The following is a 22,006-nucleotide window of genomic DNA, read 5'->3' on the forward strand; positions in this document are numbered from 1 at the left end:
AGCCGCGGCACCGGGGGCTGTTGGTTTTGGAAGGCAGCAGCCTTTACGCAACCCCGAGCGCTCGCACTTTGCACGCTCCTGCTTTGTGCACGGAGGCTGGGCAGTGCCGTGGCCCCGTCCTCGCCCCGCTGCAGCAGAGGGCTCGAAACACTGCACACCCCCACCCCCTGCCTCCAGCCCCCACCAGGCAGGCTCCCAGCAGCCTCCAGCTCAGAGCTTTATTGAGGTTTTTGCACAAAAAGAAACACCAAGGTCACAGCGCTGGCTGCAGCACACGTCAGCCTGCCCCCGGCGTGCTGGGCGGTGCTGGGGGTGCGGGGCCGGGGGGGGTCCCCTCAGCTGTTCTCGAAGCAGCCCCGCTGGTGCCACTGCTGGTCCCGCACGCGGCGCACGGACTGGATCAGGGGCTGGTTGGCGTCCCACTCGTTCCAGTGCCGGTACTCGCCCTTCTCGAAGACGTGCTGGCGGCCCCGGTACCCCGGGTACTCGTAGCCCACCCACCTGCAGGACACGGGGCAGCACTCAGCGGCACCGTGGGGCGGGGAAGGAGCCCCCGCGCCCCAGCTCCGCTGTTTCTGCAGAGCCCCAGGCCAGGGCCAGGAGCCATCACTCAGCCCCAGGGACGCTGCCCCAGTCCCCAGACTGGGGAACGACGGTGTGGTGGAGGGGGCCGCCCCGTCCCGCTGCAGAACGTGCGCTGAGCACCCCCACAGCCGCCCGCGGGACCCCCCGGTGCCGCCGTCCTTACGTTCCGTTCAGGGCCCTGACGCTGGCCACGCGGTCCTGGAAGCCGTGGGCCCAGAGGCTGGGGACGTCGTCGTCCACAATCTCCATCTTCCGCCCGGTGTAGCCCACGTTCTCAAAGAGGTGGATCTTGTGGTCGGGGCTGTCCTGGGGGACACACGGGTGAGGGGCTGACCCAGGGAAGCCCCCCCCCCCCCAGCCCCGCAGACCCCATCACCGCCCCTACTCACGATCTGGAGGGGGCGGATGGACATCAGCCTGTCACTGTTGTGGCTGTTGGACCAGGAGTCCCAGCGTGGGTAGTCCCCCTTCTCCAGCACAAACTGCTCCCCGGCGAAGGCTTGTCGCTCGAAGCCCAGCCACCTGCGGGATGAGGGGGTCACGGCCACCCCTGCACGGGGACAGCGCCCCGGCGCGAGGTGGGGACCCCCGGCCTCGGGGCTTGTCTGGCCTCCGCCCCCCCGACTTACGGGCCGGACTCCACCTGGATGGAGCCAACCTTCTCCAGCTCCTTCTCAGCCACGTTGGGGAGCTCCTCCGTCAGCTCGCACCTCCTGCCCTGGAAGTTCTCCAGCTCGTAGATGGTGACCTGGGGGGGCAGAGATGGCAGCAGCCGGGGAGGGACACATCCTGCACCGCTGCAGGACCACACACCCCTGGCAAATGAGTGCACAGCAAAGGCAAGCACTCAGGCAGCACCAGCCTCGCACGGAGGCGCTGCGGGGCTCAGCACCACATCCCCTTGCCGGGGGACACTGCGCAGGGCCATTGCTCCTCTCTGACAGCAGAGCCCACCAGGTGCTCGTGGGCTTGGCAGCCGGGTTCCAGCTGCAGGTGCTTGCTGTGTAAGCACAGGCTGGTGTTTCAGCCGTGCCGGGCTGGAGCCCAGCTCCCCGCCTCGAAGGCAGCCCCGCAGACGCAGAGGGTTTGTGCCCGCGGAGCTCCGGGGCCGCTCGGCTGCGGTTTCCTGCCCCAGGGCCGGGTTCGCAGCACATCGCTTCCTCCTCAGGCTCCCGCTGATCCTATCGCCTCCTGTGGCCTGCTCCGGCCCTGGGAACCAGCTCATTTTTTGGTATTTTTCATCTCAAGTCCCAATGGGGCCACGGCTGGAAACCCCTGGGCCTAGGATTGGGCGTTGTTGGGGCAGCAAAGGATGGGGATGACACCCGTGGTCCTCGGGAACTTCTTCCAGCCCAAACCAGAAGGCAGCACAAGCTCCTGGTACCTCTCTGCCGCCTGGCAGCCGAGAGCCCCGTGTGCAGGATCCGCTCCCATCCCAGCTTCCCGTGGCCAGCAGCGGCTGAGCCTTCGTCCCACGCTGGGGAAGGGCTGCAGCCCCCACAGAGCTCGCAACTCATTTACCTCTTTCCCAATCACCTAGCAATTAATTCTGATGGCCGTCGCACCGCACCTCTGCCCGTACAGAGGGGCAGACGACAGCTTCCCGAGCGGTTTCTCAGGCCGCCCCTCGAGCTGCAGGGCTCGGTGGGGCACAGCCTGGCCCCGCCAACCTGCCGCGCCGGTGCGGATGCTGGACCGCAGCTTCTCACAGACCCAGCCCAGCCTTCCGCTAACCCATGGGCGTGAGAACCGCGACCAGAAAAAACACACGGGGAAGGAACGCCGCTGCGCACACCGCCGGCCGAGACAGAGTGCTCCATCTCCTGGAGCGAAGCGCTGCGCAGCCGCTCGCGCTGCAGACCGCCAGGCAGAATCACTTGGAAGCCACAAATGCACGAGGAGGCATCTCCTCCTGCAGGCAGCCCTAAGTCACCGGGGGCAGAGCTGCCGGCAGCCCTGACACGCGCGCGGACACGTTTGTCCCAGCGGTGACATTGCCACCCTGCTGCGTTACGAGGCTGCTTGCTTCGCCAGCCCGCACCGCGGCGCTTTGGCACGGGCGAGCCTTCGGCGCACGCTGCGCTGCACGGTGAGCGGCAGCACCCAGCAGAGCCCGCCCGCAATCGGTTGCCACCCCCGTACCTTGTAGTTGCCACTGTACTCGCCAGCGCCCTCCCCAGTCGCCATCTGCTCGGGGGAACTCTGCTGCTCAGTCATCGTGCCTGGAAAACGGAATCGTAGGAGGTCAACGCGGCACCGCCTTCATGCGAGATGCGAGTCGTTGAACCAGAAAGTGCTTAATAAAGAGGAGGAAGAGCAGGTAACAAAAAATAACACAGTCTGTGCTGAGCGGGGCAGCTGCAGGCTCTGGCACTTCACGGGGATGCCCAGGGCAGAAGCACTCGTGCATTTGCCATCCTCTCCCCCCTGCACCCTCACCCGGTGCTGCTGCACGGGGCCAGGGCAGCCTGGGCTGGCCCCAGCCACAATCCGGGGGACTGGGGATCCTGCTCCCACCCTGGGAAGCCGCCCCAGGTGCTCATCGAGCTCGTGTCTAAAAGCCTGGCCTGTTTCCAGCAGGGATTTGCCTGCTCTCAGCTTCCAGCGGCCGATGGCCTCCCCCACCACCCCAGCAGGCTGAGCAGCCCCTGGGGTAGGACATGCCCCCAGCCCATGTGGGGCTGCGCCAGCCCACGGGACGGCAGCGAGACCACCTCCGAGCTCCTGCAGCATCTGCCAGCGGCACCTGGGTCCTATCTGAATGGAAACCCCAGCACCTTTCCTCCTGCCATGCTAACGCAAGGGGTCTTCGAGACGTTAATAGAAGAGGAGTAAAAGACACAGAGCTCAACGCGTGTCCTTATAGTTAACGGCAGCCCTGCAGCATCACTTCTTGCCCAGCGCTAGCAAAACACTCGCTACGACACACTCGGAGGCGCCGGTGCCTCCCTAAAGCCCCGTCCGGTCCCAAGAGCAGGTCGCTACCTCTCCCGGCGAGCTCCCGCGCTGGTGGCGGGCGGCAGCGGCGCTATTTATGTGCTGCGGCTGAACAGGGCAGCACTTTGCTCGGACGCTGATGCAGCAGCCGCGTCCGCCCGATTCCGTCCGTGAGATTTCATCTCAATAGCGTGGGCCCGCGGCGCACCATGGAAGCGTTGTTCAGATTTCTCCCGGCTGTCCCTTACAAACGTGCCGCCCGATCTGCAGCAGATTAACGTCGAAATTCGCATCAGCACGTTCACGCTGCTCCTTGCCAGGTTCTCTGGAAAACTCTCCCATCAGCAGTAAAGGGGAGGGTTTAGCCTAGAAACAGGCACAGCGCAAAGCCAAAAAAAAAAAAATAAATTGCAAAACATTTGCAGCTTGTTTGGGCTCGAGCACAGCAGGGCTGTGCTGGTGCCCCGATGCAGGCTCTGACCCGTCAGCAACAGCACCTCCACCACGTCCCCTCTCCCTCTCTGCGCCCCGCTGAGCCTCCTGCCCCGGAGCTCGAGGAGGTGAACGGGGCTCTGGGGCCCTCTTACGTGGATGGATTCACCTGCACAGGCAAAGCACGATCAGAGGGGGGAAAAAACGGGCAGCCCTTTTGTAATGTGCCAAGCTGAGGAGCCTGCGATGCGGGAAGCAGGCCCGACTCCCCGTTCTCCAGGCTTTGTTCCACCTCCAGCAGCGCCGAAGCACTGGAGACCACTGAGACCTGGTGGCCGCGGGGTGCCCTGCCCCAGGCCTCACTGAGATCCAGGTGGAATCCCAGTGCTGTGGTTACCGCCACCTGGCAGGGTTTTCCACCTGCTTTCAGCGGGCCCTGTCTTGAAACGAAGAGCTAGACACGAAGCATTTAATGAAATTGCCAAGAAGCTACAGCCCTGCTTGGCCAGACCGGTCAGCCTGAAGGCTGTCCGGCTGTCCCAGGGCTGGACCGCTGTCCCTCTGCGGCCTTGCCCAGGTGGGAACGCCCCAAGACGAGCACTTTGCTGCAATCCCTGCATCGCGCCCACACATTTTAGATGTTTATGGAAACCCCCTCATGCCCACCCCGTCCCAGGGCCCCCCGGGAGCACAGAGCTGCAGCGCCGCGCTCAGCCTCCCGCAGACACCGCAGCCGCTGCCACCCCTCGCTGCGCTGCTGCTGGGGGCCGGGGCACCTTCCCCCGTGGACGCTTTGCCCCCCCTGGCCAGAGGCAGCCCCCTGGGGCCGGGGGCTCCCGGGAGCGGGGCTGGGGCAGGGTCAGCGCCCCGGGGAGGCAGAGCGCCACGGGGCACAGCTGGCAGCACGGCTCTGCACAAGCCTCGGGTCTCACTGCCCGGGTGACGTTTTGCACCTACAGCCACCGGCACGGACAGCAGTTGAAAGCAGGTCAGTTTTATCATTATTTTTTTTTTTCCACATTTTTTTTCTTTGAATGCAAAACCTCTTGTCTGTGAAAAATAAACCCACTTCCATACAGAAGGAAGACTCAAAGGAGAGAGTGGAAGGTATTGATTTGTCTCTTTTACCAAACGTAACTGTTTCAGCAGGCGACAAACACGCAGCTCTCCTTAGCAGTCCACTCCTTACCAGCGTCCCCACGCACACCGAGCTCTGCAGCGCCCACGACTCTCCTTACCCAGACTCCTGGAGCTTGCACCTTGGTAAGGCAGTTGCAAAAGGACCAGAAGGGACACGGGATCTCAGTGAGTTTTTTTCCTAACAGAACTGTTTCCTTTTGCTGTCACTCTCTTAACTGCCTTTGAGAAATCCTTACAGTGTACTGTTAGAAAATACTAGTTGTACCATACAATATACAACAGACAGAATATCTTTTATTACTTAGGAAATTATGTTGTACAAAATATTTTTTATAGCACAATATATTTACTGTGTGACCCTTATTTACATATTCTATAAGGCTACGTGGAACATAGAAACATTTTTATCTGTATAATAGCTCCTTTAAAAACAGGCTCGATACTGTCTTCACATTTAATATAGAAAGAGAAAATCCATAAGCCATTAGACCTCGCCTCTCCTCCTCTTCCAAATCCCATCAGTCAGGTCAGAAGTTATTGCAGGTGGCATTTTTGAGAATATTTGGAGCTGAGAGGATGCCTGCCGGGGAGGGAGATGTGCCGACCCCCAGGAGCCATCTCCAGCCTGCCCCACAAGGACGCCCACCACGCACATCCCCGCTCGCACCAGCACGAGGCAGACCCAGGCTGGACCGGAGGCTCCCGGACTCGGTGGTCCCAGGGAAGAAGCCTCCGAGCACCAGATCCTCAAATCCACGCTAAAGCTCCGTGGAGCCTTGTTTCTGCCACAAAAGCCCCGTCCTCCCTAAAAGGCCACCCCTCTCTTTTCCCATCACCCACGTGAGGATTCACGTTCGCTTTTCCTTCACAGCACATACTTGAGCAGACGCAGGGCGCAGAGCAGGACGTGGGCGCGGACACGTCTCACACAGCCCATCTTCCACACACATCTTCCCGTGAAACGAGCTGCCCCCGGAGAAAGGGGCATTTTACTGTCCGAGTTCGATATCTGCATTAAATCATCCGCAAACTCTTCACCCCACCGCATGCACGGAGCACACACACTACCTTCCCCAAAATACCACGTTCAGTGGACCTGACATGCTGGCTCTCCTCCCACCGATTCACTCTGACTGCATTTCGGGTAGCACAGAAGCAGAACCTATTTGGGCTGGGATCGCAGCACTCCTGGGCACGCAGTCCGGAGGCTCAGATAAAAGTGTGCCAAAGACACTCTTGCTTTCTACAAGCAGTAGAAAGGGCAACAGTACGGTAGGAGCAGCCACAGATGCTTTCTAGAGTAAGGAGTAGAGAGATACGTTCCTTTTACTGGGGTACAGATTTCAAAAGCATTGTATTTGTAACTATTTGCCTTCGAACAGCCCTGATCCCACTAAGGTATTTTGGTATACCAGGTCTCCGTGTAACACTTAGACATCAAACCATGGCCTCAGTTAACACCTAAGACAGGAGGCATTATTTCAGGATTTTTTCACAAATATTAAAGTTATAAACGGATGCTGCTGCTCCAGATGAAATGGCTGATTAGCAGTTTGCACGTATAAACTTTACACGTAGCCCATTTAACAGTTTGTCAATGGTAGCTACAAGTAGCAGAGTAAAGCAAACTTCTGTGCAAGCAACCAGAAGGGAGCCTTAATTCCTATAGAGCCACATTACAGAAAGGTTTCAGACTTCAAAGGCTGAGGAGCTGAGAGATTGCACCTTTCTCTGCAGGAAGTAAAACCAAAGCAGCAAAACTCTGAACACCTAAGTACTCAAATTAAAACTACGCCGACTTCTAAAATGTGGCTTTTCAAACAGAAAAGTGAAAAAGAAAAAATCCACAACTGGAATTTCCAACAAAAAGGAACAGAAAGGCTGTGAAAATCCCAAAGTGATGATTAAAATGAAGGAAGTGTTTCTGTTACTAGTAAGAACAAACTGCAATCAGAAAAGAAGTATTTCTGAATTCCACAAACCACGTGCTTTCATTTTTTAAAGTGATGCACACGCTACTGACGCAGCTCTTTAAGGAAGCAGGAAAAAACCTACCAGCTGCAAAGGAAGGGACGAGGGCACTGCCGGAATTCCACTGGGAGTGCCGGGCTCTCCATCGTGTTTATTGGTACTCAGACACTCGGGACAAGAGCTGACACCCGCTCCAAGGCAGGTTCCTCTAATTAATGAAAAAGCATACCTGAACAACGTGCTGCAGCTAAGAGCTCGTCCCACTTCATATGAACAGCAAACACAGTACGTGGCAGAAAGTGCAAGCGCAAGAAATTCAACAAGCATTATTTAGAATTAAAATAAGGTGTATAACGCGTATTATAGCATGTTCTAACATTTAAGAAGTAGTAACATGTTCATAGATCTTTTATTACACAGTGAGAACCCGAAGAGAATAAAGTAGATATTTGATTTTTATACAACATAAAGAAACGATAAATCAGAAAAAAACACTTTCCCATTCAACATTCTAAAGATGCTTTTTAATTAGACATTTAAGCATTAAACATTTCTCAGTAGTAGGTTAAACTACTAAATACAGTAAGTTTCAGTGCATTGTCCAAGCAGATGTGGAAATGCATACACATTCAAAGGGCTTTGTGGACACCTAGCATTAATCCCCTCAGTTTCCTCATACACAGAGCAAATACTGCAGTTAAAGAATTTCTGGCCTTCATTTATCAGACCAACAAACAGTAAATCCTCCAACTACTGGTAATGCAACACTGCCAGCTTGCTGAATTCTACACTTAAGCCTGTGTAAATATTCTTGTAAGCAGGGGAAATTTACCTGATTTCTAGATACTTTTTAAAGTAAGCCCCACTTCACCTGCATACCAAGAGGAAAGCGATCGTTCTTCTCTTCTCTCACACACCAAACGCTGCTGCTCAGAGCTGTGATGTGCCTGCGTCACACAGGACAGAACTGGTGACACACCTTGAACGCTGCCTTGAAAAAATCCCAAAAGACACGTGTGCAAAGCTCATCTTAAAGATTTGCCTTTCCAGGGAAGGGAAGAAAATATGTGCAACTTTTTAAAATTTAGCTACAAGTAGCTCTTTCGCAGTCTGGTTGACTGCACTCAAATGGAAGTCTGTCTCCCATGGTCCAGGGCTAAAAGCTACATGGAATGAAACACTGGGCAGAAACCTCGGGGGGCAATTTCTTAGCTGGTAGCAGAAGAGGATGTAAAATTGCAATGGTGGCAACAGCTCTGATATGAAATAGGGCAAAGCAGCAAGAATTTATTATTTTTTTTTTACATAAGAGAATCATCCTTATTTCATCTCCATGAAGTACAGGGAGCTGCGACTGAAACCAAATCTGGGAGAGAGATGTGCATATGGGACTCGCCTCTTGACACACTGCTGTTATTTCCTACGAGCAGACTGGGACTAAAAATCACCTCATCTGCGTCTCCTCCGTGAGAAGAATTGGCACATGGTTTTGGCAGCTACAGGCTCGATAGACAGCAGACCAGGCATGCCACTCTGGCTAGCAGATGCAGCGTTGTGGCAACCCCACGCGAATCCAGCTTTCTGAAAAGCTGATCATAAGGAAAAGGACAAAGAGTTCAAGTGCTGGTGCTTTATCTGTAGTAGTTAGAGGACCCGCCGGCAGGGCTGAGGAAGCAGGGAGCGGCTGCAGGAGGGCCCGGAGGGGAGCGGAGAGGAGCAGAGCAGAGCAGAGCTCGCTTCTTGGCTCGCCGCTCCCCGCTGCGTCGTGAGGAACACTGACACGACAGAATAACCTCCCTTCCAGGGCTACATTTTTACAGCTTTACTGAAAAGAGCACTTATTTGGGGAAAGGATAAAGTGTGTCTTAAATGGAAATCTCGGTTGATATTCCAGAATCTGTATTCAAAGATGTTAACATAGTTGAGATATTAGTGATACTCATAACACTCGTGTTATGCATGAGACTACCTATACGGCTATTAGGACATCAGTCTTATCAAAAGAAGAAAAGTAAATCTGAGAAACTGAAGATCACATTTAGGTTATCCCACAAAATCAGCATAAAAATAAAAACTTAAAACTGGTATTTACAGGTTAACGAATAAAAATATGAAGTGGGACTATCCAAACTGCTATTAAAGTGACATTCAACAATTAACTGGAACCCTGATATGAGTAGAACATCCTCCCTCTTCCCTTCCTTTTTGTTATAAAAAACAGTATTTACATTTTATATATATATATATATATTTTTAAAGAGAACTGGTTGACATTATTGCTTGATCCTTTTAGGAAAGACATTCCAATGAAGCAATTATTCCACATGCTGACAAAACACAGAATATACCACTTCAAGAGTGACAAAAATTAACAATTTGTTCATCTAAAAATTATATCGATCTGCTAGATCAGCAGATCACATGTAAATATAAGCCAATCAAAAATACATTTTACAAAAAATAATCAAGTCTCCTTTTTCAGTATGGCAGTAAACATAATTTGTTCTTTCACTCTCACCTTTCACAAATTTCATTCTAAATAGGAGCTTACTATATTTTCACAAAAGAAGATAAATCTGATTAAAATTGTTATTTTCATAAACAAACACAAAGCCCAGCCTTACACCTAACACATCTACCAAAAGTCATACTTCTGAGTTGCTGAACATATCGGTAGAAATGGAGTCTCTGTTCAACAATGAGGGGGACTTCTCCAGTGCACAGCACTCCTAGATCAAATGTTACAATCTTCCAAGACTTTCTGAAGTGCTAACTATGAACCACAGGTTCTTCTTCCAGGTAGGTCTAAAGTGACCATCCTTCCATACCTGAAAAGATACAGCTTTGTATTTGACTATGAATATTAAGCAGCTTTCTCCACAAAACAGGAAGGCACCATGCACATAGCAGTTGAGGCAGGAAGCAAACAGCAGCAACATGACGTGAATTTTAAGTTCAGATGAGTTAAGGCTTCTGTTAAACTTCTTTATCTTCTTCTAGTTAGAATCACTATCTGCAAAGAAAGACAGACACAAACTACTGAAGTAACTGTGTGAGACGGTCAAGAAAGCAGTCAGACGCCTCTCAGTATCTGCAAGAAGAAAGCCCCAACAAATGCGTATTGCGTCTTGGTCTTGTCCCATTTGACACACTGGATGTCCAAGAACTGTCCAGAATGCTGCTGGAACAGCATACTCCAAAGATTTCAAAACGTGTACAGGCCTCACTTATTCAATGACAGGCTCGTTCTTGTTTGATGGAAGCACTGTGAAATGGCAGCACAAACGGACTGAGGGCTGTTAAAATAAAATTGCCTGCAGAGAATCAGTGAAAATGAATCACCTGCGCATTAACCTTCTAGGAAAACTGCTCTGCCTCAGCACAGATTTACTTTACATTCCTGGATGCACATTTCATAGTAAGAGTCTGCTTTAATATTTATGCTTACAGAGTTGTCACAGTGACACATTAAGGAAACATTTTCCACTTTTCTTTTAATCACTGCATGCTTTCATTTAGCAAAGCCCCTCTTTCCGTGTCAGCAGGTACCTTTTTCAAACCTGATTCTCATAATGGCTCTGTCTCTTCTTTGATTTCAGCTCCTTCAGCCACTGAGGAGATTTTTCTTCTGACCTAAAATATACAAAAACACTCTCCTTACTCTTTCATTACGAAAACTCATCCCAGAAACAAAACAAAAAAAAAGAAATACACGATTTTCTCTAAGGCCTCAGGAAGCCTGCTTGCATTATTTCTCTGCCACCACAGCATTAGCATCTTTCTGGCTCATGGAAGTCTCTCACCTGTCCTCCTTCTCTACACTGGAGGGCAGTATTCTGCTACCAGGAGTTCCAAGCTGTGATTTAGGGGATTTGAACGGCTGAGCAGAACCTAGTTCACCAGGACTCTCTGACTCGTGTCTTTTCCGCAGTTGGGCCTAAAAAAATAAGAATAAAGAATTAGGGTTCTTTTTTTAAGGCAGCAGACTCTCTTTGCAATGCAAAACAAATCACTCAGACTTATAAGAACAAAAAAATCCATGTCTGAAATCAGTGAAGGGATTCCTTATAAATCTACATCGTTTTGAATACACGTTTACTATTGCAAAGCTGTTTATTTTTCCAAGTCACTTAAAATTTCTACCCAACAGTTAAAGAGAAAGAAAGTGCAAAAGTGAGAAAGATATCACACACACACCCCAAGCTGCACGGTCATCTTCAGCAACATTCCTAGTGCTATTCTTAGAGAGCATCTGCAGCTACTGGAACAGTTTAAATCTGATCTGACGTGTTCTGCCTTTGCTCACCTTGAGAACAGAGTGGTCCATTCCTGGAAATATGGGAAGTCTCTGAGCTGGTACAGAAGACAATCTCCCAGCACGCTGTGTCTTTTCTTCCTCATCAGAATCTTCCTGTTGCATAGTTTTCTTCTCTTCTAATCATTTAAAAAAAAAAAAAAAACGAGAGGGGAAAAAAATTAGTCAGCAAGCTTTTCATCTATATCTTGTTCTAGACCTCTGCCTCTATTCAAAAACTTATTAAGAGTAATATTAATGCACCCCAGAAATGGGTTCAGCACTCCAATAGAGATCAATGCAACAAACACACTAAATACTCAGCAATAGAAAGGTTTCTGGCTGGCAGACACGAGGGAGCAGAAGAAGGTACTCCTAAGTTAACAAATGTTGCTGCTTCTGAACATCTCAGTTGATCACAGAATATGAGATTAACTTAGACTGGAAGAGACAGCTGAAAGTTATCCATCCTACCCCCTGCCCAAAGCAGGGCTTTGATACAAAGCAACTGAGAAGCCCAGTCTGCATGCAGCAGACAAACATGCAGTGGTACCGTTGCCTTTACATGTACCGGGCCCTGTAGTTGACGATTATATTCCAGCTTCCTGTGCAGCATATCTTACCAAGGTAAGTCTTCAAAATATTTTAGGTCTGTTAGATCTGCACCAAAGCATCCCGCACATGCCTAACAGCATTTCCATTGATTAGGAGGCTAAAGGAGAGATCAGTTTGATCACACGTTCCTCCATATATTCATAGGCTTTAAGGTAAAGCAGAAGTGGCAGGTCACAAAACACAAAACTGACTTCTTTTTTAATAGGACCCCACAGTTACAAAAACATCACCAGCCTCTCAAAAGAACAGGCCACAAAACACAAATTATTTCTTTGCTCACGGAAATATCAAAGAATATCTGCAGCATGTATCACCACAGCGCCAAAGCGCTACAGGTATTAAGTCATGGATCTGAGTACGTGCACGGAACCTCTCAATCACCTCCACAAGCAAGGATTTTCAATGCCTGATGCATTTCTTCATTGCATCCTAAGTAATAGGACAGGCCATGAGGGAGACGTTTTTAATAGAATGGATTCACAGGAGGTGATTTTTCCTTAACTAGGCTTCTTTAGTCCTGTAGTACTTATGCCAGAAAGAAAGAACATTTCTGAGACACGTACAGAACGTGATCAATTACAATTGCCCTTATCAAAACCATGCAGGTTTAGATATAAAGAACATGTTAGAGAACGCATCCAACCATAACAGCTTCTAAACTCAGAATTTTCTCCATGAACAAACTTGTATCAGCTGTGAGAAGCTAAAGATTACATTGAAGCCCTCCTTCACCCTGGTCTTTTGTAGCTCTGGCTAGCAGGGCTTCCTTCAGTCCACAGACCCCAAGGGGCAGAGGGGAAGGCTCGATTCAGAGGATGACCCAGAGATGGGAAGCAGCAGCTGTTGTTAGATCTTGATGCAACTTCAGGTATGTTACATCATTCAAAAAATCCCGCCCTTACAACCAGGCCAATTACAACTAATTATTTCAGATAGTTGAGGCATACCTGTAGAATCTTTAAACATCCAGGTACTATCTGATTCTTCTGTCAAAGAAAATCTATTTTCAAACTCCAGCCCTCTGCTTCTTCTAAGAGAGTGGGAAATAGGAGCCCGATGGCGTCTCTTCTTGCTGAGCTGCACACGGGTTTTCAGAGCGCTGGAGTCCAGAATAGTGGTTTGCTATGAAAAGAAACAAAAACCCTTACTTTCAACCAGACTGGAAATAAAAGTCACCTCCTCCATAATGACTTCCTACCCTACTTTAAAGCATTAACCCATTCAGATTAATTAAAAAAAAAAAATATATATATATATAACATATATATTTGCTTGACTACTATTACTGTAGTTACTTAAAACTATATTAAAGAGAATTTACAATGAGGAATATGCTACATTGTGGCTAACTGGGTGCAATGCTGGTTCTTTGATCTCTCTTGACTGGATGTCTAATCTGCATGAATTAGTTTCACTAAGTGAATTCATAAAACAGTAACTGCAGTAAATAGGATTTTGGTTCCTAAAGTGTTTTATGAATGCAGGCCTTGCTAGCTACCAGCAGCTGAAGGCCAATCAGAAGACTGCGATTGAGAGCGACTGTACTAAATTCTGCTGCAGTCGAGGGCTATAATTTAATTGTTCGAGCGGGTTGCCATCCACAGAAATTTCAAGCCAGCTCACCAGGAACAGGCAGACCGCAAGGTAGTGTCACGGCATTCAGAAAATGTTTGTGATCAGTCATTTCAAAAAGCTCTGTGCACAACAGAAATGCAATTACATTTACAAAGCAAAAGGAGGAGCTGTATTTTTTTTTATTTCTTAAAGGCAAGTTGTTGTTAGAGACGTGCCTGCATTCAGCAAACAGCACTCGGCCTCCTTCTCTTCAGAAGGTACGTTCTGTTTGTTTTCAAGAGATTTCAGGTCAGGAATAAGCTGCGCACTAAAACAGCGTATTGCCTTCCATACATTAAGCTATCAATGCTTTTAACAAGACACCTTAAGCTGCCCAGATTACTGCGCGACATAGGGCCACCTCTGCTACCTGCAGAACTGCTGACGGTCAGACAAAACGCCAGCCATTCGCGCTGCTACACCTCCTTTCCGGAGCAGGGGGCACTCGGGATCTCCTGCCCAAGGGTTACTGACACCAAGGCCAAGGCGTTCGCAGTGAGGGAGCTCACAGCAGCGGGCTACCAAACGCAGCCTTTTCCTGAGCCCGACTCCGCTTCGCAGCCCGAGTGGGCTGGAAGATGAGAGCAGCACCTGCTTTGGCAGAACACGGGCTGCTGCAGGTCCCCGTGGATGGCAACACCAGAGGAGGAGAGAGCTGGCTGGAGGCACTTTCTGACAGCCCACGCAGGAAGCAGCTGTGATTTTAACAGCCAGTTCTGCTGCACCAGACCAAACTGCCTCCAGCACAAGCCTGCTTGCATCCCTCAAACGTCTTACAGAGCAGTCTACTCATCAATTCAGAAGGCGTTATGACGCTTCGACAGGCAAGGCAGTGTTTCTGAGACCTTCCTAGCACCCGCATGATCCATTTAAGCTGGGAGCCTTGCCCTTACCAATGTATCTGTCATCATATATTATATAATAAAAAACAAGCGCACAAACTCTTATTCAAGAAAAAACATAACTTCCTAGATGCTATACTGAATATGAAAAATTAACAGTTGCATTAGTGAGCACATAGAGAACACTAAACTTCATCTAACTGCATTGCAGAAGCTACTGTTTCTCTACTAGCTGCAAGATTCTTAATTATGAAAATTCTTAATTATGAAAAAGCCTTTAAAATGCAATTCTAAGCTTCTACAGAAAGAGCCTAATTGTAAATAAGAAAAATATTAATAAGCATCTTTATAGTCTTAAGTCTGCATGTCCCACAGCACAGCAATCACCAGCTATCTGGGTTATTTAATTACGCTTCTGGTGTTCATGGAGCCATTTAACTCTTCCGTTACAGCTCACCGAGGAGCAGAAAGAGAAGCAGCAACGTCATTAAGCCATGGGCAGACATTACCAACGCCAATAACTCACTAGAATCTCTCAAAACCTAAGCCTTAGAGAAACTCAAAGTACTCTGCAGCTTCACTCAAACTTTTCAAGCGGGAAGTCAGCTGGGAAAACTCAATGTGATAAAGAAAAGGCAGAGGAAGACTGAGTGCAGTTTGTGGAAAATAATATCGTGCAATGGCTAGTGCCGGCAACAGCCCCGTTAACAGAAGGAGAATGTCTCCTTTCCCATTCTGGTAACTCACATCAATGAAGGAGAAGTCAGTGGTCTTTTCATCAGGGTAGGTGTCTCCTGGAGGAGGTAAATCAGTCCCATCAGTAGAGTCCATGTCAGTGCTTGAACGGTCCAAACTTGTGCTCCTTTGGTCTTTTGAGAAGTCATGGTGATCAACCAGGGAGGCAGGTTCTGTTTGGGAGGACAGTGACGATGGCTGGCTATTTGGTGGTTGCTTTCTTGTTGAAATGACATCGTTTTCTGATGACGGAGATTCAGGCACAAAGCTGCAAATTAAGAAAACAAAATCTATGAGCCTTCAGGGTGAATAAATACATGCAAGGATATTTTGGATCACGTGTCAACAATCACAAGGTAACCCAAGGCGCTGAAGCATTTATGAACTGCTCCAAAATAGGGTCAGATCACGCAGGGTCAGACACAGCGTGCAATCAGAGGGACAGGCCCCACACCACGCTGAAGACAGGCGCCCTTCCCTTTGGCTGCAGAAGGACCGAGCGCTCAGCCACAGACCTGCCCTGCTCCTTCACCCACTTGCATTTACAAAGTAGTAGATAATGCAAGTACGCGGATAAACTGCAATAATTCAATCACAGTGCATTTCCATTGCTTGGGGGTTCTTTTCCCCAGCACAAAGGCCCCTTCAAACATACACACAGACAAGACCAGCGAAACGGCAAGCTGCTGAAGAGCCCCGGCAGTTTGCCCGTTTGATGTACGGCAGCCGCAGGCCGTCCACTTTGGCACTGTGCACGTCTGAGAGCATCCTGAAGAAAAACATCCTGTCTGCAGGCCTCGGGCAGAGCGAAGCTGCTAAAAGATTCTTCTCCTTGCTTTTCCAAGCCCATCTGAATGTTTAGAAACACACACTTCATCTCACACAATCATCACCGGATCACGCAGCAGCGTTAGGGGCTCGTCAATGCGCTCCGCCGGGACGCTCGCCCTGTTCTGCCCCAGTGCCAGACTGGGCGGTTCGTTAGCAGGGCTGCCTCAAGATGGGGACCTGTTGGGGCTGGAGGGAGGCTGGGACCTTCCCTTATATCCTGGGGTGTCTCAGAGCCATTCCCATTACCACCATAGCTGGGGCTTAGCAGTGAGCGGCAGGCAGCAGCTGAGCCTCAGGACAAGCGGGGGCTCCCCGGGAGCATCCACGCAGCACCACGACCTGCATGGAGGTGTCACCCCCAAAAACCTTCCTTTGGCAAGGCCAACACAGGAGAGAGTCCGTACCAAGACTGTAGTCATGTTCAGTAACATTTCTTTAGCAGCAGGTTGTAGGGAACATGGCAAGACTCTGTTGTCAGCAAGGAGAGCGCTGCCGTGCATCTGGTTTTAGGAGGCTCCAGTTGAAAACCAAAACCTGAAGTGTTCAGGGAGCTCAGCTTTTTTCTCTGCTCAGTAAGAGTCTTTTGTTACTGAGCACCTTTTCTTGAGGCAAGTATTTAGGAAAACTGTTCTAAAACACAACATCTGAATGCACCCGTATGAACAGACGCATGTTTTGAACACCAGACCTTGGTGCTTGATGCAGCCCGCAGCGACGGCAGTCTTGGGAGGAAAGCACTCAGGAGCCTATTGCCGAATAACAGCCCTCTACCGAGCAGCAGGACGTGATATAATTTCCAGCCTGGCACAGAGGATACTGCACAGAGGGTTCCAGTATGAATCGGGCGAATGCCTCTTCCCTCCTCCAGCAGTGGGCCCCAAGATAATTAAGAAATGGCACTAATGAGCTCCAGGGGAAGTTTTTGTCTCGTATTCGTTACCTCAAATGATATTTGGTTTCTGCAGCGTTAGGCTCTAGATCCACTGAAATATGGAAGAACGCAGAGATAAGAAAAAGAGTGGCAATCTGGAGATTTAGCACCTTTCGGGGAAATTAAAATGTATGATGGCGATGTTAAAGGATCCGCTCGGATTTGCACTTCTCCAGAAAGCCTCTTCCCTTCTACAGCCCGGGACTTCAGCTAGTACGACTCAGTGCAGTGTTTCAAAAACTGAAAATATTTGGGAGAAAAAAATTTCTCACTGAACTTACTCTGCTTGGTGGTTTCTAACTCATAAATCTTTCTAATGGCTTCTCCTTCAGAGCTCTTGCACAATTACAGCACCGCCGCATACAAACCACCGTGGCACAGCTAATCACCAAACATGGCAAGGATAACTCGAGCACAAACAATCTGCTATGCACAGTGGATTCTCCCATCTGAATAGCAAATTAGGGGGAAAAAGTCCTTTCAGAATAACAGTCAAATATAGACATTTAAAACATGCTTCCAGCTCTCAGTGCTGAGATGTGTTATCCATCTTCTCTCTACTGCTTAAGGCTTCAAACTTTATGAGCGTATCTCTATATATTGTACCCATTAAGCTACCAACACTGCTCAACAAGTTTCACTTACAGATACTTGCACTCTGAAATATTATCTTTCATGTAGTTCACAGAAATACCAGCAGAATGGTTATCACACACGTGCAATCGGTTGAGATCAATCTTCACTTTTGATTGCAATTGAATTTAATTAGTTCTAGCAGGAGAGTGCTGAGACCACAAAGAGCGCGTTGCTCCATCATGCGAACTAAGAAGCAAGAAGCAAAGGAATGCTGCTTTTCACAAGAAATCGGAAGTGTCTCCGAGGCAGGGGGCTGGTGACACCGTTGTGACCCTCCTGTCCCTGGAGCAGCTCGATGGCAGCACTGCCCCTGCGGCGCTGCTCTCCCAGCCGCCAGCCCAACGTGGGGCTAAAGCAGAGCAAGGGCATGGCAAAGTGCTGGGGCGTCTCTGCAGGCATCGTTATGCTATAAGATAATTGGAAACTAAACATTTACTACCGAGGAAACAAAATTCCAGGACATGGGGATTAAGAGTTCGATGCTTTAATAACACTGAATTTTTATGTTGTGTTTTTCTTAGCAGGAAAAGTCTCCCGGGTTTGAAATAGCTGCTTTGGAGCTGAGACAAGCACCTTGGTTAGGAAACTGATGTCAGAAAATGTCCATAAATTACTAAAATCACAGCTAATTTTACAGAAGAGTTAGATGTTGGCATGTCACTGTCAGCTTGCTGAACCTCGAGCTGAAAGCTACCCTGCCTTCACATGCAATAAAATATTTATAACCCACAGCTCTCAAGTGTAAAACACACCAAGCATAACTGACATTAATATCTGCTATAAGATTTCAACATGTATAGCATTAAGAAGAGCAAGGAAAATGCTATTTTCAAACTACACTGAGCAGATAAGATACTGGCTCAAGCAGGGCAGATCAAGCAGAATGCACTACAGGTGATGGAGAAGAAAAAAAAATCACACTTCAGTGCTCTAGGTTTATTCCATTGAGTAGTTTTAACAACAGAAAAGCATCACTGATGCGACCTCTCATTCAGCTGGTACCCCATTGCACCCTCCACTTCACACCAACACGCTTCCAAGCGGCTGGGATGTGGGTATCGCATCCTAACGCTTAGCAGGGGGACTGCAGGCGCACCGCGACACCACCCTGGGGCCTGACCCCGTGTCCAGCATTCGGGGCACCAGTTTCCAACTGGTTCCGGCCCTCAGCCTGTCCAGTAGCACAGGTTTTAAGGCAATGCTAACTGGCATGGGAGAGATCAAATTTATTACTGTTTGTTTTTTTTTGTTATAAGTAAAACAAATCCCCAAACTGTTAGGGCAGCCTACATCACCTACTGCATCATCAGACCACTTCCTGATCTACCTGAGAAGCAGAAATTGGACAACTTTAACAAAATCCTTGCACAACCCTGGTTCTACCTATGCAGACCCATGTATCACACAAGCAGGTAACCTAAATGTGAAAATGTACGTTTCTGGTTATAATTACTAAAACAAACACAAATACAAAGCAGAAAAAAGTTACACTACCTATGTTAATTTAGTCAAAGCCATTTCATGTATTTAAAATCAAGAAATTTTTTTTTCCCATATCTTCTACCATTTTAGCACTAAAAAATAACATTTAGCTGGTGTTTCACGCAGCAGCAGAGTTGTTAAATCTATTCCAGTCCAAGCTGTTTTCGGCACTGCCTACAATTTGGTGATACTGCATTCTTCCTGGGGGATGGAGTCTAAGTTTCCAACCTTATTGCTGTTTGCAGGTATTAAAGAAATTTTTCTTCACCTACAGACTAAAGAAACTTTAAAGTTGCGTGCTCCTGTTCCAGTGACTGCAAGAATCCATACACGTATGCACGCACACTTGAGTGTTTTGAGTGAAAACCAGACGAACAATTTCTTCTCATTAATCAGCTAATGAGAAATTTGCGTGCATGATGAAGGGACCTTGCTTCCCCTTACCTGTCCCCGCTGCGCCGCTGCTCGTTCCAGGTACCATACTGGCTGTCGGGCTCCTGCACAAGCGTGTCTGTGTCCTTCGCTTCAGGGGGCTGTCTGGAGAAGCACTGCTTCAGCTGATCCTGCAACAAAGCAATGGAAACAATTACTCATTCCTTTATCCCTTGGCTAAACGACTTACCGATTTTAATTACAATGGCATTTTTGAATCTACCAGTTAAAACTTGGACAAGAGAAAAGCGAATAAATTTAAACACGGAAAATAGCTGTGAACTCAGAACAATGACTGTATATAAAGCGAGCAGTTTTCCTGGGCAAACGACCAGGCAGGAACCAACTAGCTAGTTTTAAAATTCCACATTGCTTTAAGATTGTTCTTATCTCAGGTTGCACAAAGGCTTTAGGAGCACCTATACAAACAGAGAATTCTGCTGGGACTACATATAATCTCCCCCAAACATATAGGTGAAGCGTCAACTCGCTTCCTGGGTTTAATGGAAGTCCTTTTTTTTAAGCTCTTTCTTTGGAAGACCTTCAAAATAAAAACCGTAAATAAATAAATAAGCATAAGGCCAGCTCCTAGAAAGCCTTTGACAAATGGAATTGTGTTAATGTAAAGTTTAAATACAACACACAAAGTAGGACAGATTGCAGTGCTTTTTGCTTGTGTTCTACTCCGACCTTTCATGTCTCAAGTAATTATTTTATGAAGGTAGCAGATCTATGAAATAAAAAGGGAATCAGTGCATCTAAGGGCCCTTCCCTTCCAGGGGAGAGAAATGGGTCGGCCGCTGCTGCTGGCACCCTAGATTTGCAGCAGACCGATGTTCATTTGCTCCAGAACATAACACAGCTATACTTTTTTTCTTGCATCGAGCTTTATTCTTGCATTGAATTAAGCACCGAAGTTGGATAGCTACTGAAATAATACATTGTGTAGATAATTAAACACATCGGTTCCTTTTGCATCCCTGAACACAGACGCAGCTTTTAGTGCCATATCAACTGCTGTCAGATGAGGCCTTTGTAAGCAAAGATGACATTGTTTTCTACCTGTACCAGGCTTTCTCTCTCTTCAGAGGACAACACAAATAAACAAAAGAAAACAACACCTAGCAGAACGCGCTGTGGAAACTACCAACACATCCACTTCAGCTGATGGCATCCAACATCTGCCTCTCTGAACAAGAGCAGCGTGGCCCTTAAAAGAGAAGAGTGGCAGCATCTCTTAGCACATTCAAGGACGTTTCTGCAACGCTGTGGGTTACCGCTTCTCCTACAGGTGCCGAGTCTAAAATTCAGTAGTTCCCTTTGCTCTCTTTTATAATCCAGCCACGCTATTTCTAGGCGTCGTGCACATTTACGCCGAGCAGACCGGCGGAGCTCAGTGCCTTTATATTTGGAGTCTCGATCACCACCAGCCTCGCTACAGACACTGCAGAAGGGGCGGCACAGGCTCTGAACGGAGCCCCCCCCCCGGCAGCAGCACGGCGCCCACGCCGGGGCTGACGCAGGCAGCGGGCACGGAGCCAGCACCGGGCACCGCGCGAGCGCGTCCAGGCCCTGAGCCGCCGCGTGCCCCGCTCTCGGCGCAGCGTGCTGCGCTCACCCGCCGGCATGCTCCGACCGGCGGGTGCTGAGCACCGGTACCTGCCCGCGAATTGGTGGCCTGATGCTAGAAAGGGGCACCGAGAGGAAGGCTCTCGCCACACGCAGCCGGCCCGCACCAAGCAAGCAAGCCTCGGGCAACGCACGTGAAGCAATGACAGCACTCGATGAAGTAGAATTCCTTAATACTAAAAGGTTCTGGGAAAGAGACTGCATCTTTCCTTGTGTCCTTAGTTTTGTTAACCTGAAGAATGCCACTTTAGCGTTATAAAATACTGATGACTCAGGGTAACTACCAACACCCATGCTGGCTACTCAAATTCTAACAAACTGATTATTTCCCCAGCCATACCACCAGCAGTTGCCATTTCCTAGCCGTATCATACTCTTTGCTATTGACTAAGTTGTCTACTTTAATGCCAAGTGTAGTACAACAATAAAAGGCTCTGCTATTTATTCCAATGCGCTGTCACTACACAAAGTCAAATGTTCAGTTTGTAAGGCTCAAGTAAACGCCCGTTTTGTGAGTTATATGGAACAGGTTTCCTGCTTTTCGCCCTTCAGATGTTCTCACAGCCTCATAATTCACTGGAAGTAATTATTAACCTTCACACGTACATGGTATCATAGAACACCCCGAGATGGAAGGGACCCCCAAGGTCCAAGTCCAACGGCCCCTTATACACGCATGCCCAGGCGTAGGCTGAGTTCTGAGATTTTTCAGTCCGTTCTGGGTACAAGCACTCAACCCCGAGCAAGGTGTCTGCTTCCCCTAGCAGCCAGCTCAGGGGTACGGGAAATCGCCCTCTACTTCTTGGAAGCCCCGGGCATTTCCTCGTACTCGGCAGGGGCACGTGTTTTGGTTCCCACACATTCTCCGTAGCTTCACACTTTACGCCAGGGGCTCAACCA

General features: G+C 48.9%; 2 protein-coding genes across 7 annotated transcripts in view; both read right to left on the reverse strand.

Annotated features, from left to right (window-relative positions):
* Window positions 1-204: 204 nt before the first annotated feature.
* Window positions 205-7,309, reverse strand: CRYBB3 (crystallin beta B3). The gene is made up of 6 exons (XM_048073696.2): window positions 3,571-7,309; window positions 2,728-2,807; window positions 1,215-1,333; window positions 975-1,107; window positions 749-891; window positions 205-501 (listed from the first exon to the last, which is right to left on the reverse strand). Exons 2-6 carry the CDS (start codon window positions 2,800-2,802, stop codon window positions 336-338), a joined length of 636 nt encoding a protein of 211 aa, XP_047929653.2. The 5' UTR covers window positions 2,803-2,807; window positions 3,571-7,309; the 3' UTR covers window positions 205-335.
* Window positions 7,310-7,455: 146 nt separating this feature from the next.
* KIAA1671 (KIAA1671 ortholog) overlaps window positions 7,456-22,006 on the reverse strand; it is a 72,704-nt gene continuing 58,153 nt past the window's right edge. For all 6 annotated transcript variants that reach the window (XM_066979287.1, XM_066979285.1, XM_066979286.1 and 3 more), the window contains 7 exons: window positions 19,490-19,608; window positions 15,178-15,433; window positions 12,922-13,096; window positions 11,372-11,499; window positions 10,869-11,002; window positions 10,615-10,698; window positions 7,456-10,078 (listed from right to left, as the gene is read on the reverse strand). In XM_066979287.1, coding sequence (XP_066835388.1) covers window positions 10,620-10,698; window positions 10,869-11,002; window positions 11,372-11,499; window positions 12,922-13,096; window positions 15,178-15,433; window positions 19,490-19,608 — 891 coding nt within the window. In that variant the 3' untranslated portion in view covers window positions 7,456-10,078; window positions 10,615-10,619. The remainder of the gene's footprint in view (window positions 10,079-10,614; window positions 10,699-10,868; window positions 11,003-11,371; window positions 11,500-12,921; window positions 13,097-15,177; window positions 15,434-19,489; window positions 19,609-22,006) is intronic.

Source organism: Anser cygnoides, chromosome 17, assembly GCF_040182565.1.
Source record: "Anser cygnoides isolate HZ-2024a breed goose chromosome 17, Taihu_goose_T2T_genome, whole genome shotgun sequence".
Lineage (NCBI taxonomy): Eukaryota > Metazoa > Chordata > Aves > Anseriformes > Anatidae > Anser > Anser cygnoides.